Source organism: Salmo trutta, chromosome 4, assembly GCF_901001165.1.
Source record: "Salmo trutta chromosome 4, fSalTru1.1, whole genome shotgun sequence".
Classification (NCBI taxonomy): Eukaryota; Metazoa; Chordata; class Actinopteri; order Salmoniformes; family Salmonidae; genus Salmo; species Salmo trutta.
In genome coordinates this window covers 20,915,000-20,939,122 of record NC_042960.1, presented here as the reverse complement: position 1 = coordinate 20,939,122, position 24,123 = coordinate 20,915,000, and the positions used below count along the sequence as shown (strand labels likewise).

At 43.6% G+C, this 24,123-nt stretch overlaps 1 protein-coding gene across 1 annotated transcript; it reads left to right on the top strand.

The window, feature by feature from the left end:
- The first annotated feature begins 1,256 nt into the window (after nucleotides 1-1,256).
- LOC115192027 (succinate--CoA ligase [ADP/GDP-forming] subunit alpha, mitochondrial) lies at nucleotides 1,257-22,497 on the top strand. The gene is made up of 9 exons (XM_029750114.1): nucleotides 1,257-1,370; nucleotides 3,019-3,119; nucleotides 5,001-5,117; nucleotides 5,277-5,489; nucleotides 5,650-5,707; nucleotides 7,062-7,145; nucleotides 9,719-9,870; nucleotides 19,073-19,261; nucleotides 22,032-22,497. Exons 1-9 carry the CDS (start codon nucleotides 1,337-1,339, stop codon nucleotides 22,056-22,058), a joined length of 975 nt encoding a protein of 324 aa, XP_029605974.1. The 5' UTR covers nucleotides 1,257-1,336; the 3' UTR covers nucleotides 22,059-22,497.
- Nucleotides 22,498-24,123: the final 1,626 nt, after the last annotated feature.

Below are 24,123 nucleotides of genomic sequence, written 5' to 3'. Positions count from 1 at the left end.
TTTATTGATGGTCATTTGAATGCATGGAGATACCTTGACGAGATTCTTAGGCCCATTGTCATGCCATTCATCTGCCGCCATCATCTCATGTTTCAGCATGATAATGCATAGACCCATGTCTCAAGGATCTGTACATAATCACTGGAAGCTGAAAAAAATCAAATTTCTCCCATTTTCCTGTATACTCACCAGACATGTCACCCATTGAGCATGTTTGGGATGTTCTGGATCGACGTGTACGACAGCATGTTCCACTCCCCGCCAATATCCAGCAACTTCACACAGCCATTGAAGAGGAGTGGGACAACATTCCACAGGCCACAATCAACAGCCTGATCAACTCTATGCGAAGGAGATGTTTTGCACTGCATGATGAAAATGGTGGTCACACCAGATACTGTCTGTTTTTTTATCCATGTCCCTACCTTTTTTTCAAGGTATCTGTGACCAACAGATGCATCTCGGGAATTCCCAGTTGTGGTCCTCTGTAGCTCAGTTGGTAGAGCATGGCGCTTGCTATGCCAGGATAGTGGGTTGGATTCGTGGGACCACCCATACTTAAAATGTATGCATGTATTTTAACTTTATTTAACTAGGCAGGTCAGTCAAGAACAAATTCTTATTTACAATGACGGCCTACCCCTGATGACGCTGGGCCAATTGTGCACTGCCCTATCGGACTCCCAATCCCAGCTGGATGTGATGCAGGCTGGATTTGAACCAGGGACTACAGTGATACCTCTTGCACTGAGAGGCAGTACCACTCGGGAGCCCATGACATGCATGACTGTAAGTCACCTTGGGTAAAAGAGTCTGCTAAATGGCATTTGTTAAATTATGTGAAATACATAGATTAAGGACTACTGAATTCATTTAAATTGACTGATTTCCTGATATGAACTGTAACTCAGTAAAAAAATTGAAATTGTTGCATGTTGCCTTTATATTTTTGTTCACTCTAAGAATCACATTTCCATAGCAGGTTTTACCCTTGGGATTTCTATGATGGGCATAACACGCACTCTAGTATATGAGGCATGCAGGCCTCATCCGAGTTGATGATGAAAGTGATTGAACTCCACTATCCAGAATTCTTTGCTGTTTAAAGCCAACCTTGAATATTTGCCTGGAGAAATTTCCATCTCACTGGTTGTACTAATTTTGTCAGCGACTTAAATAATTGGTATAATGACAACATATTTTATTGGTATCTCGGTTGAACAAGTTCAAAAAAAAATTGCAAAATGTTTTTTTTTAGTTGGGCATATTTATAGTCAGCCCTTTGCCTGCTACGTTTAGGTCCCTAGCCTCGGGTGTCATTGGTGAATGACCGGAGATGTCGCATAGTAGATTGTTTGCCCGGCTGCTTTGTAAGTAGAACAACATATGTGTTCTCCTTATTAAAAGTCTTCAATGTTTAGTTTATGATAAATTAAGTGCTTCACGGAGCACGTTTTGCACGGGATTTGTTGGTTCTTGCTCACAGGGTAGCCATGGCACTCAGCGCTCGTGCGTCTATACTGGCTAACTCTTTTAGCATGCTGATAGCGCATCAATTTCCAGGCCACAGTCCGAACTACTGAACTTTGACCGTGCTTGTCCTTTGGGCTTTATATTTAGCATGTCAATTCTATAAATGAGATTAGGACATGTAGTTAGCTATATTGTAACTGTCATGTAGTTAGTTGTTTTGGTAGCTTGGTAAGCTAATGCTACCTAACGTTACTCCCCCATTGTATTGTACGCTGCAAACAGCTAGTAAAGCTTTACATTTGTGATTTACATCTCTTTATATGGAGGTAGCTACAGGATAAGTAAGTTCATGTTTGGCATAGCACAGATAATTTACGACCATCCTTGACTTGGCGATATGTTTGGCCGAATCGAGAACGAAGATGGTATCGTTAAGGTTGGTTTCAAATTATGTACTACGCCAAACAGCACCTATCCTGTGACGGCTAATGTAGCGTCACATTAGCCTGTTATAATCTGCTAGCTACACATTGACCAGCTCATAGAAATAGCATAGGTCAAAAGCTCATAGGGTTCTTGGCTAATTCTGTGGACCAACTGCCCCTGAGCAGAAGCCTGAAAATAACCTTATCAATCAGTAGCCTATCAGATCCTATACCTGTTTTTTTTTTTAATGGATTTTCTGCCTCAGTTTAGTTCAATGCTCAAAACAAATGGAGGACAAACAACAACATGAAGTGTTAACCGTTAGCGAGCAAACGAACGTTACATGCAACCATGATGTTGCCCTCTGTTTAAGCAGGCCTTCATGGCCAAATAGCAGAATATCCACTTCTGAATCTTACAAATGTCTGTAGATTACAAAACACATTCATGGTCATTTGTTTCATTTCCCTTATTTATAACGTGCCTTTGTGAAGTAATAATCTCACCATGACTGTCATACAGAACTGCACAGACTAATGCCATTCATAGGCTTATTTTGGTGGGTAGGAGCATTGGGCCAGTAACCAAAAGGTTGCTGGATCAAATCCCCAAGCTGACAAGGTAAAAATCTGTCTTCCTGAGCAAGGCAGATAACCTACTGTTCCCCAGGTGTGGATGTCGATTAAGGCAGTTCCCCACACCTCTCTGATTCAGAGGGGTTGGGTTAAATGCGGAAGACACATTTCAGTTGAAGGCATTCAGTTGTACAACTGACTAGGTATCCCCCTTTCCCTGCCTTTCAATATCAATCATGAGAGAAAAGGCATAATGGGCAGCAAAAACACGCTGTGTAGGCCACTATACTTGGATAATGTATTTGTGTTTTACTGCTGACAGTTGTACAGTAGGTTTTGGAACATAGGCCCAGAGCCTATCAGGTCTGTTTAATTTGATTTAAAGTAATCAAAGGCACATGTGACAACAGCTGAGGCAACAACACTGGACTGTCCTAGATGGCATTCCTTCCCCCCTTTCCTTCATGATGTGACAATAGTGTTTTTTGGAAATGTCACCTGTGTGTTTGGTTTCACTTTCCTCTTCTTCTGTCTCCGTTTGCAGTGCAGCAAAATGGAGTAAGGAGCTGTTATACTGCTTCAAGAAAGAACCTCTACATTGATAAAGACACCAAGGTCATTTGCCAAGGCTTCACAGGGAAGCAGGTATGTAGGCTACACAACACCTGGCCGACACTGGCTGCTGTCTGCATTCAACTGGGTTGTGTTCAATACGGCGCTCAAAGGAAATCTTAACTTTTGCAACTGAAATTATTGAAAATGTGTCTTTCCTATTGGACATGTCCAGGTACTCCCTCCCTGTCTCAGTCTGCTTTCATTCGTTTGGTGCCGAATGAACTCAACCCAATCAGGGTTATCTGTTGACAACAGACATTGTTGATGATCTGCCTGTGCAGACTCAAAACAGCTCAATTATCATCCCAAAACATTCATTGACAAAGTTGCCAGAGGAGCATGTAGCCCTAGAGATTTAAAAAGAACCAATTGTCTATCCACTGGCTAAGGATTTGAATTTGCGATGTATTACATTGAGTTAAAAAAAGAAAGATGAACATATAAATTAAAGCAACACACACAGTAGCTAGCTATCTGCAACTGAGCACTTTATCCCCAGATAAATGACAGCATAATCTCGTTCCCCAATATTGTCTTAGGTGAGGATGGAAGGCCCAGTCAAAAGAAGTGTATCGGCATCATTGTCCAACAAGCGAACACCTCTCTTCTCTTCCATGTTGTAGGTTAATACCCCCCCTCCTCTCCAACAACTCTTCATCAACTTAATATAGGGTTATTAAATATAGTTCTTCTAATGAACACTCATGCTAATTAGAAAGGGCTGAGCAATGACTCAAGTGTCGCTGCTGCGCACCGACTTTCCTCTATGGCTTGATAAGCAAACCATACTTCAAATTCATTGTCTGCTCATTAGTGGATGATAGCTAGGACCGCCACCACCGGAGAAAAGAGCAAAGTGAGCAGACAGTGCACGTTGCATTATAAATGAACAGAGGAAGAAAAAGATGAGGCTGGTGGAGGGAAAAAAATATTGAAATTTAAAGATATCTGCGTTGCGAGGGGAAAAAAAGTGCTGGCTCAGTCTTTCCTTTCTCTTTACTGCTGGTAATTATAGTTTTAACGTTAGGGTCATTGATTTGGACGTGCCGTGGTTGGCCCTCGTAGCCACTTATCTATAGCGTTTCTAGACAGCCTCTGTAATTATTAACTGAGAAGGCTGATGGAACTTGGCAGGTTGAATATTAATAATATTACGACACATTATTGGACTCAGTGTCCCTGAAAAAGTAAAGTTGGGACTGTGAGTGATTTAAAAACAACAAAAAAAATGTTTTATTGATGACCTCTTGAAATACAGAGACAATGCCATTGATTATGGTTGTTTAGTGTGCCTGGGTTGGATTTAAACTGATTGTATGTGATGCCAACCTAAGCCCCTTTGACTTACAGGTGAATCCTAACTTACACTTAAGTAGAATTTTTACTTAGTCTCCCATTGACCTAAATGCATGACTAGGTGACAATTAGACACGGTAAAATACCTGAATATCATTTACCAAATCTCCTCTCTGACCACCATTCACATAGTCCTTGATTTACCTGCTGTTGTACCTAATCTTAATACGCTGGCGGTGTCTGTGTGCCCATCCATGTCAGCTTGATTCCCATGTCCCCTCCCTCTGTGGGCACTGGGCACCATTCTGCCCTGTTGATTAATGGTGGATGGCAGGCCTGTTCTCATTCCCTTATACCTGACTTTAATGATATCTCAAGGTTTGCGGTTGGTGCCGCAAGTGACCGGGACAACTCCCCGCTCCATCTATCACAGTCACCTGCTGCCTCCCTTCCCCTTGGCCCTAATCCTTTGGACTGAAGGAACTCCACGATATTTCTTCCATCTTACAGATCTCCAATCAAACATTGAAGTGGGCTAAATTCAAGAGAGAAACGACTGGGTGGATTGGGACTAGCTGATTCTCTCTGATTCTTCCTCCTTCTCTCCCTCTCTAGGGGACGTTTCACAGTCAGCAGGCAATCGACTATGGCTCCCGGCTAGTCGGTGGCGTATCCCCCGGCAAGGGGGGGAGGACACACCTCGGCGTGCCCGTCTTCAACTCTGTCAAGGAGGTTAAATGTGTTCCACTATTTCTTGTCTCTGGTCTTATTCAGCCCTAAGCGAGACCTGGTTCTCAACTGACTTGCCTGGTTAAGAAATGGTTAAATAAATACATACATTGATGAATAGCAAGCCCTAAATTCACCATGTCCCTCTGTCCGCACCTACAGGCGAGAGAGGGCACCGGGGCAGAGGCCACAGTGATCTATGTGCCCCCTCCGTTCGCGGGTGCCGCCATCATCGAGGCCATTGACGCCGGCATGCCCCTGGTGGTGTGCATCACAGAGGGCATCCCCCAGCAGGACATGGTCAAGGTCAAACACAAGCTGCTGCGCCAGAGCACCACCCGCCTCATCGGCCCCAACTGCCCCGGAGTTATTAATGTAAGAATACATACACACACACACACACACACACACAAGCTGCTGCGCCAGGGCACTACGCGCCTCATCGGCCGCAACTGCTCTAGTATGATCAACGTAAGAGGCTAGAACACACATACACACACTTTTGGTATTAACTTTGTGTTTTCCTATTTTGCAGCCGGGAGAATGCAAGATCGGGATCATGCCGGGCCACATTCACAAGAAAGGAAGGATTGGTGAGATATTTTTGCCTAGCTCACTTGCATTCACCTCAGTGACTCATTGAATAAAATCCGCTTTTACTTGGCAGCAGTGTCATAATGCTGACAGACCAACAGCTTCTTCTGTTTCTTATGGAAAGTTAACAGTAGGTTAGAGATCCCACGATACGTGCTTCAGTCTCCAAAATGACATGCGTGTAGTTGAATTGGGAGAATGAGTCAGAGAGGTGAGAAGGAGAAAGGACCTCTGCCCATGTGGCTATCCGCGATAGTCGCTCAGCGACCAAGCGGATTATTTTCTTCACTGTCTCACGGCAGACAGTTTGAGAAGATGTCAGTGCTGCGGCCTTGTAGGCACTAGGCATCAGACGCAGCCATAGCAAATGTTTCTCCAGGTGCATTGGAGGCTGGTGGGAGGAGCTATAGTAGGACTGGCTCATTGTAACGTCTGGAATGGAATGAATGGAACGCTGTCAAACGCATCAAACATATGGAAACCACATGTTTGACTCTGTTCCTTTTATTCCAGTCATTACAATGAACCCATCCTCCTCTAGCTCCTCTCACCAGCCTGCGCTGGTGTAGTGATGAAGTCACTGCTGGGTCGCTGGGTCGCTGCGTCGCTGCACTGACATCCTAGACCACTTGCTGCTCATTGCAAAGGCATACAGTGTGCGTCCCTAATGGCACCCTATTCACTATAGTCTATGGGGCTCCAGTCAAACATATTGCACTATCTAGTGTTGGGTTTTACATTTTGAACATTGAGATATTAAATAAATGATAGAGAAGAAGCCTTGAATAGAAAGTGGGAGAGAATGGGTTTTATGTCAGAAGTTAAGGGTTCTCTGTAGAAGGCCAGAAGGCTTTGGAATGTGTTTGATGGAGGAGAGGAGAGCGACGTGTCGATATAGGGAAGACGGATGGATATCTGTGGATTAGGTGAAGGAGGGGTTGAGGTCAGGAGGTGAGGGGTGAGGTTAGTTCCCCTTAAGGGAGTAATCAGGGTTTAGTATCTGGTTACCTTCTTCCCGTTGGGCATAAACTAAGGATTGGAGAGAGGGAGTGTCTTAAGTAGGATGTATATAACTGTGATGGAGAGAAATGTTTTGCTGTGTGATTACAGCTGTACAGAACCTTTGGAAAGAATTAAACGTGGTTAAAGCTTCTCTAGTGTCTGTGGGTTATTTACTCTGAAAAATAAGAACCTAACAATATGTTGCAATTTGGGCCACACCCATACAGTATAAATACAGGTCCTTTCCCATATTTAAATGCATTCTTCCTCCTTACCTCTCAAGAAGGGGAAAAGGGAAGGATGCTTGTTAAGAGAATTGGAACTTGTCATCATTCTCTCCTTATCTTTCAGGCATTGTCTCAAGGTCGGGAACTCTCACATACGAAGCTGTGCACCAGACTACACAAGTTGGCCTGGGACAGTCTCTCTGCATCGGTACGTGGGACTAAGCGTTATGATATACAGATACTGCAAATGTATAAACCAGGGATATGCAACTTTGATGGGGTGGGGACCACTAATACATCTGTACTGATAATGAGGGGCCTCAGTGGCTCGCGGGTCTGCGTACCCACCCATGCAGTCAAAGCCGGCCCTAGCCTTTTGAGAGCCCAAAGGAAAGTTTCAGCAGAGAGAACATTCTGAGGTTTTAGAGTAATTTCATGCAATTCTACACTTTGCCATGGGGCAGAGAGAGAATTTTTCTGCGGGACTACAAAAAGGTCTGCTAGTTGCCCACCCCTGGAATAGACAAAATACAGCGCCTAACTGACAGAATTCAGACCCATTGACTTTTTGTTACATCACAGCCTTATTCCAAAATTGATTAAATCATTTTTTTCCCCCTCATCAATCTATACACACTACCCCATAATGACAAAGCAAAAACAAGTTTGTATACATTTTTGCTAATTTATATATATGTATATCTGATATCACATTTACATAAGAATTCAGACCCTTTACTCAGTACTTTGTTATAGCTTCTTTGGCAGCAATTACAGTATTAAGTCTTCTTGGGTATGACGCTTGGGACACCTGTATTTGGGGAGTTTCTCCCATTCTTCTCTGCAGATCCTCTCAAGCTCTGTCAGGTTGGATGGGGAGCATTGCTGCACAGTTATTTTCAGGTCTCTCCCGAGATGTTCGATCGGGTTCAAGTCCGGGCTCTGGGTGGGCCACTCAAGGACATTCAACGACTTATCCCGAAGCCACTCCTGCGTTGTCTTGGCTGTGTGCTTAGGGTCGTTGTCCTGTTGGAAGGTGAACCTTCGCCCCAGTCAGAGGTGCTGAGCCCTCTGGAGCAGGTTTTCATCAAAGATTTCTCTGTACTTTGGTCCATTCATCTTTCTCTCGATCCTGACTAGTCTCCCAGTCCCTGCCGCTGAAAAACATCCCCACAGCATGATGCTGCCACCACCATGCTTCACCATAGGGATGGTGCCAGGTTTCTTCCAGACGTGACGCTTGGCTTTCAGGCCAAAGAGTTCAATCTTGGTTTCATCAGACCAGAGAATCTTGTTTCTCATGGTCTGAGAGTCTAGGTGCCTTTTGGCAGACTCCAAGCAGGATGTCATGTGCCTTTTACTGAGTTGCTGCTTCCGTCTGGCCACTAACATAAAGGCCTGGATTAGTAGACTGTTGGATTAGATGGTTGTCCTTCTGGAAGGTTCTCCCATCTCCACAAATGACTCTGGAGCTCTGTCAGAGTGGCCGTTGGGTTCTTGGTCACCTCCCTGACCAAGGCCCTTCTCCCCTGATTGCTCAGTTTGGCCGGTCGGCCAGCACTAGGAAGAGTCTTGGTGGTTCCAAACTTCTTCCATTTAAGAATGCCGGAGGCCACTGTGTTCTTGGGGACCTACAATGCTGCAAAAAAATTGTTACCCCTCTCCAGGTCTGTGCCTCGACACAATCCTTTCTCGGAGCTCTACGGACAATTCCTTCAACCTCATGGCTTGGTTTTTGCTCTGACATGCACAGTCAACTGTGGGACCTTATATAGACAGGTGTGTTCCTTTCCAAATCATGTCCAATCAATTGAATTTACCAGAAGTAGACTTGAATCAAGTTGTAGATGTATCTCAAGGATGATCAATGGAAACAGGATGCACCTGAGCTCAATTTCTAGTCTCATAGCAAAAGGTATGAATACTTACGTAAATAAGGTATTGTTTTTTTTATTTCAAATACATTTCGAAAAACTTGTTTTCGCTTTGCCATTATTGGGTATTGTGTGTAGATTGCTGAGGATTTATTTTCTCTATCCATTTTAGAATAAGCCTAACGTAACAAATTTTTGAAAAAGTCAAGGGATCTGAATACTTTCTGAAGGCAATGTACACTGAGTTTACAAAACATTAGGAACGCCTGCTCTTTCCATGACAGACTGACCAGGTGAAAGCTGTGATCCCTTGTTGATGCCACTTGTTAAATCCACTTCAATCAGTATAAATGAAGGGGAGACAGGTTAAAGAAGGATTTTTAAGCCTTGAGACAATTGAGACTTGAGGGTGAATTGGCAAGACAAAATATTTAAGTGCCTTTTGAACGGGGTATGGTAGTAAGTACCAGGCACACTGGTTTGTGTCAAGAACTGCAACACTGCTGGGTTTTTCTTGCTCAACAGTTTCCCATGTGTATCAAGAATGGTCCACCACCCAAAGGACATCCAGCCAACTTGACACAACTGTGGGAAGCATTGGAGTCAACATGGGCCAGCATCACTGTGGAATGCTTTCGACAACTTGTAGAGTCCATGCCCTGACGAATTGAGGCTGTTCTGAGGGCGAAAAGGGGTGCAACTCAATATTAGGAAAGTGCTCCTAATGTTTTGTACACTCAGTGTAGTTATTTTTAATGCGTACATAACACTTTCCTAGTCACATTTTAAATCAAAAAGGAAAAACGACAAGTACATTGTACTCTATGCCTACGGTCACATCTGACATCCATCTTATGGATATAAGCAGCGTAACTGTGTTCTAATGGTTCGTGTGGTTTTTGTTCAGGCATCGGTGGGGACCCCTTCAATGGGACAAATTTCATCGACTGCCTGGAGGTGTTCCTGCAGGACCCCAAGACAGACGGCATCATCCTGATCGGAGAGATCGGAGGCAACGCCGAGGAGAACGCTGCCGATTACCTCAAACAGCACAACTCTGTAAGAGGAGACACACAAACATTAACATGTTACCAGACTGTTAACACTTTGTCAATGGTCCACCAGTGCTTTCGTGAATCATCCAGACCCTTTTGGAAAGATGAGTGGTTCTGTCAGGTACTCCCTTTCATCTCTTTGATTCCGCCCTCAGGGCGCACTCGGAACCCCCAGGTCCAAAACTTGTGTGCGAGTGGACACATTTTTACTATACTTGTGAGTACCAGAAGTCCTCACAAGAATGGTAAACTAACTCAAATTCAGAGAAGTGAGGCATTTTGCCGGTCCTCACTTGTAAAAAGGCTATTTTAAGGTTAGAATTAGTGTTAGGGAAAATAGGATTTTCAATAGGAAACCATTGTTGGTTCCCAAAGCCCTCAAGTATAGTAAGACACTGTTTGTGTGTGTTCCCACCTGCTAATGGACCTTGGGTTCTGGATAGACTGAGGGTGTGAGCTAGAGTGCATGTACTTCCAGTGAAGGAGAGGGTTAGGGTTCATGGTGCAGAATACGGCACACACCTTTGATTGACACTTTCCAGGCAGGCGTGGGAGAGACTGATCTTTGGAGCATGGCTGGTGAATTATGCAAGGCTTGAAAAGTGGTTAAGTGCCTTTCAGCGACAGTTATTGCCAAGTGTGTGTTTTGCCCTCTAGATTTGCCAAGACACAGAATTTTGATTGATCAAAGAGATTTTTGTGACACGTATGTGTGCGCATACTATGCGGTTTGTGTCAGGTGTTCGGCAGATAAATATGAATTTGATGTGCTTTCTGCTGCTCTAATGCATGCAAATCCCTCTCTCACCACCCTCCGTGTCGGGAGAACAACTCTTTGGCTGAGGCCAAAATGGCACCCTATTTCCTAATAGTGTACTTCTTTTGACCAGAGCCCTTTGGGCCAAGGTCAAAAGTAGTGCACTACATGGGGATTACAGTGTCAGTTGGGACGCAGCCACTCTCCCTTCCTCATGTACAAACAGCTCAGCCAATTTGAGAGTGTAAGCCGCGGGTAGTTCTCAGAAAGTCGATTGGTGTTCAACGCTCCACACAGAGGCAGCAGTTTAACCAAAGCCTGAAATTGTTTTATCTGAGCTGCTGTTCTGTCAACGTTGAGAAACGAAAACACTGAATGCAAAGCCAGCCCCAAAATGACGTTCCTCTCTTTAGATTGTCTCATTGAACAATTCCATGCATCAGACATTTTCTTTTCTAGGGTTGCAACATTTCGGTAGCTTTCCCAAAATTCCCAGGTGTTTCAGAAAACTATAAATTATAACTAAGTTAACTATGTATTTGCCAAGTAAATTATATCCAGCTCAGGGCTCCATCTATGCATTTGGTTTGCTAGCTAAGTGGCTAGATGGCAAGATCAAGATCCATGTTGCCTAAAAATTCTAAATAAATTGTGCATCAAAAATAAATACAAAATATATTTATTTAGAAATAGAGCTCCTTGTGTGCACTTCCAGTAATACGGTATGAAAATCTGAATACTGCCCAACCCTAACATAAATACTAACTATTGTCAGTATTGAATTTCTGAATCTACAACATGCACACAAATACATTTATTTTACTCTAATTTGCCATAAGATCAGCTAGGCATATTTTCAGACACTTAAGGGAATCGCACATGAAAAGTACAATACAATGACACTAGGGAATAGGGTGCCATTTGGGACTCTGATGAAAAGTAGAATACAATATCACATTGGTATGTCCTTACCAGTATAGATAGATATTTCAAAATGATCTCTTTCTGCACAGATGAAAAACCTTCAAACCCTTCAATCTATTAGTTACAGCCGACACATCATCCTAGGCTGCATCCCAAATGGCACCCTATTTCCTATATAGTGCACTACTTTCGACCAAAGCCCGGGCCATGGTCAAAAGTAGTGTGGTAGGGAGTAGGGTGCGATTTGGGACCGATCCTTAATGAATTTCATCACACTGGACAGATTACAAATGAGGGTTTGGTGTGAAATACGCAGAGGACATGATCAATGAACGGTCAGGCAACATTACATGTATTGAACTTTATCTTCCTGGAAGAGATGTAGGAGATGTCCCCTGGGTGCATCCCAAATGACACCCTATTCTCTATATAGTGCACTACTTTTGACCAGGGCTCATAGGACTTTGGTCAAAAGTAGTGCACTATATAGGGACTTGGGTGCATTTGAGACGTCGCCACTGTTAATGACGGCCGCGTATCGATTCCATTACGGAAGACAGGACAGACAGCGGAGCTCTTGGTCTTAAAAATTGATTTTGAGTCAGTTGACATTTTGATACATAGACATAAGATAGTGTTACTTAAGCCTTATGAAAACACATCATTACATCTTGTAAATGCTCATAAAAAGTTGTACACCATTTTTCCTGCATGTTTTAAGTAATTTGTCTATAAATATCCTTTAATGTTGGCAGAGGTTAGGTGGTGCTGGGTAAAGACTGTCGAAATAGGGTTGGTGTAAATCAGTGATCACCAACCTTTTCTGAGTCAAGATGATTTTCGCAGTCAGAAAGACGGCAGAGATCTACTTCTCAGATGAAAAAAAACATGACTTAACTTACATTAACCTAATAACAGTTCTGTAGGAATGAGGTTTGTATAGTAGGTCTAATACATTATCACAGCATATTGGATTTATGCCTGGCCTGCCAATATTGTACTTCAGACCATATATTTAAAAACTCAAGCTTCCAGATCAGTTGGTATAGCACTTGAGTCACAGCTGAGCATAAATTTTAATAATTAGCATATTAGCTTTTTTTATTTTACTGATCTGTCATGGTTCTTTCAAGACAACTGGGAACTCTAGGGAGGGGGAAGAGGTCAAATTATGACGTCAATGATTTTTCAGGTCGGAAAGTCAGAGCTCTAGAAAGATGGCCAAATGTCCGACTTCGAATTATGAGTTGGATGACCGTTCAAAGCAACTTTTTCCCAGTTGTCTTGAACGCATGGAAGTTGGAAGTCTGAGGTTTCCAAGTTCCCAGTTGTTTTGAACACGGTATTAGTCTCAGCTGAGGGAGGGAGAAAGCAGCAGAGGGTCTGCCTCTCATGGTCCCTGCTCTCTCCTTCCTTTCCTCCGGTGAGACTGACCAGAGAGAGGGGACACCATCTTCCACCTGATGGTGAAACTCAAGTTGCAATGCATCTGCCTCATGCACAAATTCATGTTGTACCTATGACCAGAGAAAGTTAAATATTCCTCTATTAAAATAGACACGACGAGCTGCTAATAATAAAAACGCAGGGCTATTGATGGACTTAGCTACTCATTCATTGCAGCGCGAGTGGAAGTAGGGAAGAACGCATTTTGTAATGGTGTTGAAGTCTCCCTCTGGTCATTGTTTTTAAAAGTTATGAAATCTCACGTACGCTAGTATCAAACTTTGCTGTGGCTGGGGTTGTGAAAGCTGTAGGCACGATGTTTTGAGACAAATTAAATGGTTCAAAATGGGATCACTTTGCCTACCCGATGCGCAGGGCTTCTGAATGAAGTTTATCTACCGCCAACAGCGCAAAAAATAAAAGCAAGCCTTTATCATTGGCCTTTCTACAGACATTTTTGGTGATTGACTAGAAATGCCTTGAAGATCGCGATCGACCATTTGGTGAGCACTTGTACACGATTGAAGTTTAGGGGATGGAGATCAAATTGTCGAATCAGTCTTTATTAAAAGTGTAACACTTGACATAATGTGCCCAATAAAAGAGAGGGATGTATTCAAAATAGACAATCAACTAATTTACAAAAGAGGAGCCTTAAAAGGGAGATCTATGCACCCAAAAGTTGCACTGATGTTTTTCATTTCGCAGAGCTAGAATTAGTACACACTTTAGAGGTCATTGCATGGCCTACATATTAAAACTATTCCTCTAACTCTGTGGGCTGCTTGCCAACCTGTCGGTTTTAATATACTGAACAAAAATATAAAGGCAACTTGTAAAGTGTTGGTTTCATGAGCTGAAATAAAAATACAAATTGCTCACATTTGTTTACATCCCTGTTGGTGATTGTTTATCCTTTGCCAGGATAATCCATCCACCTAACAGGTGTGGCATATCAAAAATCTGATTAAACAGCATCATTACACAGGTGCACCTTGTGCTGGGGACAATAAAAGGCCACTCTAAAATGTTGTCACAACACAACTGCACATTTTAAAGTCTAAAGAAAAGACTGTTTAGCAGTGGTCTTGGGTTCATTTACGTTACATTACATTTACGTCATTTAGCAGACGCTCTTATCCAGAGCGACTTACAAATTGGGTTCCTTCTAGTTTCTCTCTGTTCTGTTATGTTCTATGAGCCTCAGATGGCTCAAGTTTTCTTATGATTTTTCTTTAACCTTTTTTCTCCCCAATTTTGTGGTATCCAATTGGTAGTTAGGAAACGCCGTACAACTGGTGACCGTGTTAGCGTGCATGCGCCCGGCCCGCCACAGGAGTTGCTAGAGCGCGATGGGGCAAGGACATCCCGGCCGGCCAAACCCTCTCCTTACCCGGACGACGCTGAGCCAATTGTGCGCCGTTTTCTGTTCTCGGCCGTCTGCAACAAAGCCTGGGAGGCAGATGTTTTGAGGAAGTGTGCAATTGGCATGCTGACTGCAGAAATGCCCACCTCCAACGTTGTTTTAGAGAATTTGGCAGTACGTCCAACCAGCAGACCACATGTAACCACATCTTGCTTCTTCACCTGTGGAATCATCTGAGACCAGCCACCCGGACAGCTGATGAAACTGTGGGTTTGCACAACCCAAACATTTCTGCACAAACTGCTGGAGAAGTGCTCTTCACTGATGAATCCCGTTTTCAACTGTACCGGGAAGATGGTGTCGTGTGGGCAAAGCGGTTTTCTGATGTCAACGTTGTAAACAGAGTGCCTCTGTGGGGTTTTGGTATGAGCAGGCATAAACTACGGGTAACCAACACAATTGCATTTTATTTATGGTCATGTCGCGAGGATCTGTACACAATTCCTGGAAGCTGAAAATGTCTCTGTTCTTCCATGGCCTGCATACTCACCAGACATGTCACCCATTGAGCTTGTTTGGGCTCCTCTGGCTCGACGTGTACGACAGCATGTTCCAGTTCCCGCCAATATCCAGCAACTTCGCACAGCCATTGAAGAGGAGTGGGACAACATTCAGGCGACAATCAACAGCCTGGTCAACTCTATGCGAAGGAGAAGTGTCACACTGTATGAGGCAGAAGGTATCTGTGACCAACAGATGCAGATCTGTATTATGGCCTAATTCATTTCAGTTGACTGATTTCCTTATGAACTGTAACTGTAAAAATGTAGGAATTGTTGCGTTTTTTATATTTTTGTTCCGTGTAAGTCACCTTTATAGAAGGTCTTATGCCCTTTTTTTTCTTTTTGAGACTTCTAAATCCCACCTAGTATTATTCAGCCTCTCCATGCATTTGTAAAATTAAACGGCTAACTAAGACCGAACACTTGTGCCCATGCTTTCCAATGAGACAGGTAGAGTATTTGGCAGCTAACCCTCTGTGAACACTAAACGTATCCTTTAATCCTTTTTCACTTTATCCTCTGACTCTTAGCCCCTGCTCTTGCATTCTCTCTCTCTCCTAGGTGCTTTACACATGACGCAAAGCCTTGTAATTCACTAACACACTCCAATTGTTGTCTACAGTGAGGGAAAAAAGTATTTGATCCCCTGCTGATTTTGTACGTTTGCCCACTGACAAAGAAATGATCAGTCTATAATTTTATTGGTAGGTTTATTTGAACAGTGAGAGACAGAATAACAACCAAAAAATCCAGAAAAAACACATGTCAAAAATGTTAGAAATTGATTTGCATTTTAATGAGGGAAATAAGTATTTGACCCCCTCTCAATCAGAAAGATTTCTGGCTCCCAGGTGTCTTTTATACAGGTAACGAGCTGAGATTAGGAGCACACTCTTAAAGGGAATGCTCCTAATCTCAGTTTGTTACCTGTATAAAAGACACCTGTCCACAGAAGCAATCAATCCGATTCCAAACTCTCCACCATGGCCAAGACCAAAGAGCTCACCAAGGATGTCAGGGACAAGATTGTAGACCTACACAAGGCTGGAATGGGCTACAAGACCATCGCCAAGCAGCTTGGTGAGAAGGTAACAACAGTTGGTGCGATTATTCGCAAATAGTAGAAACACATAACTGTCAATCTCTCACGGCCTGGGGCTCCATGCAAGATCTCACCTCGTGGAGTTGCAATGATCATGAGAATGGTGAGGAATCAGCCCAGAACTACACGGGAGGATTTTGTCAATGATCTCAAGGCAGCTGGGACCATAGTCACCAAGAACACAATTGGTAACACACTACGCCGTGAAGGACTGAAATCCTGCAGCGCCCGCAAGGTCCCCCTGCTCAAGAAAGCATGCCTGTCTGGAGTTGGCCAATGAACATCTGAATGATTCAGAGGACAACTGGTGCAAGTGTTGTGGTCAGATGAGACCAAAATGGAGCTCTTAGGCATCAACTCAACTCGCCGTGTTTGGAGGAGGAGGAATGCTGCCTATGACCCCAAGAACACCACCCCCACCGTCAAACATGGAGGTGGAAACATTTATGCTTTGGGGGTGTTTTTCTGCTAAGGGGACAGGACAACTTCACTGCATCAAAGGGACGATGGACCATGTACCGTCAAATCTTGGGTGAGAACCTCCTTCCCTCAGCCAGGGCATTGAAAATGGGTCATGGATGGGTATTCCAGCATGACAATGACCCAAAACACATGGCCAAGGCAACAAAGGAGTGGCTCAAGAAGAAGCACATTAAGGTCCTGGAGTGGCCTAGCCAGTCTCCAGACCTTAATCCCATAGAAAATCTGTGGAGGGAGCTGAAGGTTCGAGTTGCCAAACGTCAGCCTCAAAACCTTAATGACTTGGAGAAGTTCTGCAAAGAGGAGTGGGACAAAATCCCTCCTGAGATGTAGTTGGCCACCAGGTTTGCACACAAGAAATGTCTGACCTCTGTGATTGCCAACAAGGGATTTGCAACCAAGTACTAAGTCATGTTTTGCAGAGGGGTCAAATACTTATTTTCCTCATTAAAATGCAAATCATTTTATACAATTTTTGACATGTGTTTTTCAGTTTTTTTGTTATTCTGTCTCTCACTGTTCAAATAAACCTACCTTTTAAAATGATGGACTGATCATTTCTTTGTCAGTGGGCAAACATACAAAATCAGCAGGGGATCAAATACTTTTTCCCTCACTGTAGGAGGGCAGGGGAGTGATTTTAGAAATAGGTGGGGCCGCAGACTCATTCACATCTAGTGTGTGAACAGGGGGCCTTATAAATGTTGTAATTGTCTGTTTGTCTTAATCTGACAAGATTAAGATTGAGCTCTACCCTCGAGCATACAGCAAGGCTTCCCCCTTTCTAAACAACCCCTGCCTCCTGCTCCACCCCTCCTGTGGGGGAACGAACTGAAGAAGAGGTGGGGAAACAACCTTCTCCTCTTCTCTCTTGTTCCGTTATTAAAGTAATGCATCTCCCCGGTTAACAATGGAGGACAAAGGCGGTGGGAACATTCAAATGCTAATTCGGCTTCTCTTGTTATGCACCGACTTCTTCTCTCAGAGGGAAGATAAACATTAATTGACTAATTACAGCCTAACATGTTTAGGTAGATTTTAAGTGTTGATTCACACGGGGATGGTTCGTTTTGTCAAAGTTGTGAATTCATTAGGACGGGACAAGTGGGTGCTGGAACTGGAGTTTTTAGGGCCTAGCTAGAGGAACGACATTGGGCCTGCATTCATGAATCCATGATCAGTTTTGCCTTGTTGATCATAATGAATGAGATTGTATGGACGGGAACGCTTTGTGAATAGAGATTCTGAAACTGAGGTGGCCATCCCTCCTGGAGAGCTACTGAATGTTCAGGCTTTTTCTACAGCCCTACTTCAGCTAGTCAAGGTCCTGAAAAGCAGCTGAGTAGTAGAATCAGGTGTCGAATAAAAGCCTGCAGCAGGGCATGGCCACCCTCGTCCTGACCCATTTTAAAGGAAAAAATGTTGGGCCACTTTACAAGAGGAAACATTCACCTCTAGTAATTAGTATCCTCTGTACCTTTTTTTCCCTTGATTGCAGTCATATTCCCCCATTCAGTGAACATTTGCTTTCAGAGCCATCTCATGTTAATACTGTACATTGTTAGCCAGGTTTTTTTTTATTTTTATAGATTTTCTTGGCTGAGAGATGAGCGGATTGGCTGCTCTGCTTAAACAATTATCCAGTGTCTTCAAGCGTGTTGAAATTAATAGGAGTCGTCTTGCTGTACATAAGTGCCAGTTTCAGGAGCGCTCCATTTGGAAAGCCTGTGCTGAAATGGTAGAATTGAAGTAAAGCCATAAGCAGGAGGCCCACCTTTCCTGGCTTGTCGGCCAGTTTGTTTGACATGCCGTGTTAACTCCTCTGAAGGATACGGAATGAGGGAGAGAAAGAGAGCGCAAGAGAAAGATGGAGGGAGAGCCTTATCACAAGGCAAGTACCCGAGAAAGAGCGTCTGAAGAGAGGCCTGGATTGTGTTCATTTGGCAAAAAATGTACTGAAATGGGTAGTTACTACAGTACCTGGTCTAATAGGAAACACTGATTTTTCGCTACCCATTTCAAAAAGTTTTCCTTCGCATGCCCTAATGAACAAGCCCCAACCTTACGTCTTTCATCCCCAATATGATGTTATTCCTGAGTGTGAAATATTAGCTCTCTCTCCCCTCCCGCCAGCACTGGAAGATTATCTCGAATGTTGAATTTAGCCATCCATCAGGACGAGCTGAGCGGACAGGGCCAGAGCTAATCAGTGTCCGTGTGACTAATTACCTGCTTCTGCAAGAATGAGATCATATGAAATGGCAGGGAGGGGTGTGTGTGGAGGGTGTATGTGTGCCCATCCACGCTCACACCCATGCAATTAAATGGTCTCATTGACTCTTTCACTCACATCTGGACAGAGCATGTAATTTAGTATTGACATGAATGTGAATATAACATTTACTGTACACTACCATCTGTTTTAATAATAAAGTAAGAGGCATTCTTAGAAGCCATTTTAGAGGGGCTGTTAACAGGAAGACATTTTGTCTGTTTTGCAGCATCTATTCTGTTATTTGTCTGAGAATACAAGTGTGACTGAGGCTCTTTCTCTCTCTCACCCCCCAGGGAGCGAATGCCAAGCCTGTGGTGTCTTTCATCGCCGGGCTCACTGCCCCGCCGGGCCGAAGGATGGGTCACGCCGGTGCCATCATCGCAGGGGGCAAGGGCGGAGCCAAAGAGAAGATTGCCGCCCTACAGCAGGCGGGCGTTGTGGTCAGCATGTCCCCCGCCCAGCTGGGCAGCACCATGTTCAAGGTGAGACTAGAGATATGTATTAAAGAGCTAATCTATCTTTTCCATGGTTCTAGAGCCCTCTAGCCAACTCTATGGGTGAGACCAGTAGAGCGAGAACATTTGTCATTCAGTGGTGCGACGGACTGTACCGTTCTCTCATAGCAGCTGGGGGAGGATGGCAAAAGGGTTACTTTAGTCCCACATCCCAACTCTGCCTCTTCCCTCAAATATACTAAAAACTATGAACTAAACAGAGTTTACTGTAGGTTGAGTACGTTTGAGTTTTTTTCTACTTGAGTCTGATGTTTTTAGTGTTTGGGTTCGTTAACAAGCAAGGTTGTGGGACTTGGGATTTAACTTTTTTTTTTAATACGTAATAAACAAAAGGCAACAGCGAGGTGAAAGGGGGAAATTAATAACCATGGCTGTTGATGCCGGGGTGGGCAATTTAGCTCCGCTGCTGCTGCCTGTTTATTTCAATTTATCACCGGAGGACGGCAGTTTTAACAAGACGTATAAAAAGTTAAAGCGTGTATTACACCCATTCATCATCTTATTCTTTCATTACGAGCGAGCGCAGTGTGGCAAACCCGAACACACAGATATGGATTTGTGCGGTGGTAGCACTGTTTTGGTTTAATTCATAATCATTGCGCGTAATGATGAAAAACTCTTTCCCGGCCTGTTAATTTCCCAGCCCATTGTGTTCATACGTCTCTGTTAATCTCATTGGCGGCTGCTGTAATCGGCGTAATAATACACACGACACACCAGAGCAAACAAACAAAGTAGTGCCTGCAGGGGGTAGTTTGGTTTGGTATAACATGCTCAGCTCTCAGTACAGTACAATGCCCAACCCTCTAGTGTTTTTGCTTGGTCAGTGAAGCTCCTCTTGTGTCCACACCTAGATTCAAGTATTTGTTTTCTTTCAAATACTGTAACTGCGCTAGATTAAGCTTGCATGTCACCGATAGTCCCAAAAGTGCGAACTCCACTCACCTAGCATTCCACGCAGACTCTGTCAAGCCAACATAAACCTCCATTCACCCCTGTGTGTTGCTCTCTCCATTTTCACTCTTTCTCATGGCCTCCCTTCTTGACAAAATGTCCCTGTCACACACCAGCACTCTTCTTCCCTCCCTCTCTCCTCTCCTTCATCCTGCCCTCATCGCTCTTCATCTTCCTCCGCCTCTCCCCTTTCTGTCTTGAGCACCTTTGACACTCTCCCCTCCTGACTGTTTGTCACACACAAGGACGATCCTTCTTGCATCTCTTGCTCTCTCTCGCTCTCTCGCCCTCTTCAAATCGAATTTTATGTCACATATTTTGTAAAAAATTGGTGTAGACCAACATTGAAATGCTTACTTACGGGGGCCTTCCCAACAATGCATCAAAAAAAAGAAAAGTTAAATGGAAAAATAATGACGAGGAATAAATCCACAATGAGTAATGATAACTTGGCTATATACATGGGGTACCGAGTCGATGTGCAGCGGTACGAGGTAATTGAGGCAGATATGTACATATAGGTACGGATAAAGTGACTAGGCAACAGGATGGGTAATAAACAGTAGCAGCGTATGTGATGAGTCAAGTGTAAGTTTGAGTAGCTATTGGTATACTATTTAGCAGTGGTTTGGGGTTAGGAGCTGATTAGGGTCCAGTTGGGACCAGACTTGGTGCATCAGTACCACTTGCCGTGCAGTAGCAGACAGAACAGTCTCTGAGTGGACCCTTTTTCCACCCTTCGCCCTCCTTTCATCCATCAGAGAGTGCCTAATGCCTCGGGGCCACCATGAAGCCCTAACACAGCCCCGCTCATCCCCCAGTCGCTTTTTCCTGTCTTCTCTCTCTCCTCTTTCTATTTGTCCCTTTCTCAGAAAGTCAAGGGCCTGACCTTGATCGGAGCGTACAGATCCACTTAACCCACCCCGCGTGAGACTGAAGGGCGTCTTCCCTTAACACTCCTGTGTATTACATTACAGATGACACACGCACACCCCGCCGAGTTGCTCTAGCACTGTGTCAAAGTTGAGTGTTGAGCCGAAGTAGATCTGTTCAACCACTTGGTGGCGGTAGACATCCAGGTATTTTGAAAGTAAGGCATTTTCCAATGGGCAACAACATGCATCTGTTGTTGCAGACCTGATAAATGACATTTGCATAAAGGAAGCTTTTTCCTCTGTGAAATTGGAAATTCTAGGAGGAAGGGCAGGAGAGTGTTTGTTCTATCGCCCTTCCTCTGCTGATATTTAGTAAATGGTGTATGTAAATGGAGACATCTCATGCGTGATGTTCTCCTTCATCCTTTTGGTTATGGGCTTTCACGTATTTTTTTCGCTGTCATACCACATGACTATGGATCTTGATGCTTTGGTGTGAATATACATGTTTTCTGTGTTTGGACTATAACACACTGTATATGAGCCTTGCATAGCACTTTATTCGGTTTGTAAGGTATTTATCTTTGCATCTAAAAGATAATTTTTGAATATTATTTGTACCTATAAACTCTTCATTAATCCCTGATGAGATAAATATATTGTCTACATCCCAAATGGCACCCATAGGGCTCTGGTCAAAAGTAGTGCACTATGTAGGGAATGGGGGTGCCATTTGTGACGAAGACATTCCTCCCCCCCAACCCCCGGGAAGAAAGGAAAGTGCCTTGTTGGGGTCTACTAGCACCCATCCATCCCCCATCCCCTGTAGCTTCCAGATGTAAACAAACTGTGTGAATCTACATGAATTAATAATCTCTCCTCTGTTTGTTCTGTCCCTCTCTCCGCAGGAGTTTGAGAAGAGGAAGATGTTGTAAACGGTGAGAGGCAACACCCCCCCCCCATCTCCCCTAATGAAGCCGAGCACCCTGATTTTGAGGTCGCAATGCCCTCCAGCGTCCTACAACTCTCCTGCAGTTCAGTTAAACTACCATACGCACAGTCACTACGCAGTGTTTTTAATTTCAGCTGTGAATTCCTACCTTTACACGAGAGTAATTATATCACTATCTCTTGGTGTCTTTTTCAATACATGCTTGTTATAGACTTGAGTAAAAGTGTCCTTTAGAGGACAGTTATTGCCATCTGTTATGGTAGCTTTTGATGTGTCTTAGTTAGACTATTGAGGGATGCCATGGTAACTGAGGTGATCTGGTGTCTGTCTTTCTACTACTCTCCTACTGTAACCAAGTATTCCATTAAAATGTCTGTTCTCACTGGCTATACACCTGAATAAGAAAATATTTCTCAAACACAGTTTTGGTTGTGGGCTCATTTTTATGCTCGTCTCTCGCTCTTTTGCGAGCACACACAGGTTGGCATGAGAGTGTGAGCGTGTTATTGGTTTTAATGTATGGATGGTTCTGCTAAGCTTTACAGTGTAATAGCATTACATACAATGTCTGTTTGGAAATGGTATGTAATACTAAACTTTATTTGGAAGATGTTTTTCTTTTGTTCCAATTTGAAAAGGTCTCCACTGAACTGAATTCATCCAATCACACTCCCCCGTCATGCAGTGTCACTCCCTGGTGAGGCCAATTAGGAGGCAGTGTATATACAATCCAGGGATTTCAGGTGCTATAATAGAGCTAACACGTCACCCATTACAGGATTTGCATTTGCACACTTATTTTCTCTTTGCCTCGTGGAAAGGGAAAGTGTGTAGGAGGCCTTTTCTTTGTCCTAAAGTATAATAGCATTGCTTCATTACATAATGACAAATGTTGAAACTGTATACCAGATGAAAATGTTAATTCCTTCTCAATTCACTTTTCATAACTGCTCATGGAGCTGTGGTTTAAGGGATGAATACTAAGGATGTATTTACAGAAGCAACCCAATTCTGATCTCTCTCCCCAACTAATTGGTCTTTTGACTAAACGGAAAATCTCAAAAGATCTGATATGATTGGTCAAAAGACTAATCAATGGAGGGGTTTATGGGCATGTTCGACTACAAATCCCCTTGCATCATAACTACTTATTATTTGTAGATCAGCCTGGGTAAGCATTCACCATAGTAGCATTGTGTGAATCAGGCATTACATTTTGATCATCACACCCTCAGTCAATTAATTGTGTACCTTGTCCAGGCTAGTAGAGAGCATATAGTAACCTTCAGAAAGTATTCATACCCCTTGACTTATTCCACATTTTGTGTTTCAGCCTGAATTCAAAATGGATTAAAAAAAATTAAAATCACATACAATATCCCATAATGACAAAGTGAAAACATGTTTTTAGAAACTATCAAATGTATTGAAAATGAAAGACAGAAATCTCATTTACATAAGTATTCACACCACTTTGCTATGCCACTTCAAATTGAGCTCAGGTGCAACAAATTTTGATCATACTTAAGATGTCACTACAACTTGATTGGCTTCCACCTGTGGCCAATTCAGCCCAAACCCAGTGCATGCTTTGCAGGCACATGAGAAGGAAAGCGAATGGAGAGGACTGTAGCTATATTGGGAAGATGCTCTCAAAATCTTGGCTCCTGGAGGAGACACTTTTCGGAGGTGGGCAGGATGATTATGAGATGGGAGTTACATCGGGATGCCACTGGGCTGCAAGTGAAGTCTGGAGAAAAGGAATATTGGGACAGGGGCGCAGAAAGGTGGATTTCTGAGGAATGGGGGGAGGAAGAAAATAATTAGGAAAGCAGCGGTTGAATTTGAGAAAGGTGATAAACATGGAGTTGGGGTGTTGAAGCAGGTTGGTGTTGAGTCCAAACAGTGAGCTGTGCGCAAGAACGGGTTCTGGAGGTGAAATGGAAGTGAAGGAGTGTGGGTTAAGTGAGGAAGGTATGGTGAAGAGCTCGGAACTCAAGCCTGGTATCAATGGGCATGAAGAAGAATCTGGTCCAGTAGGAGTGATA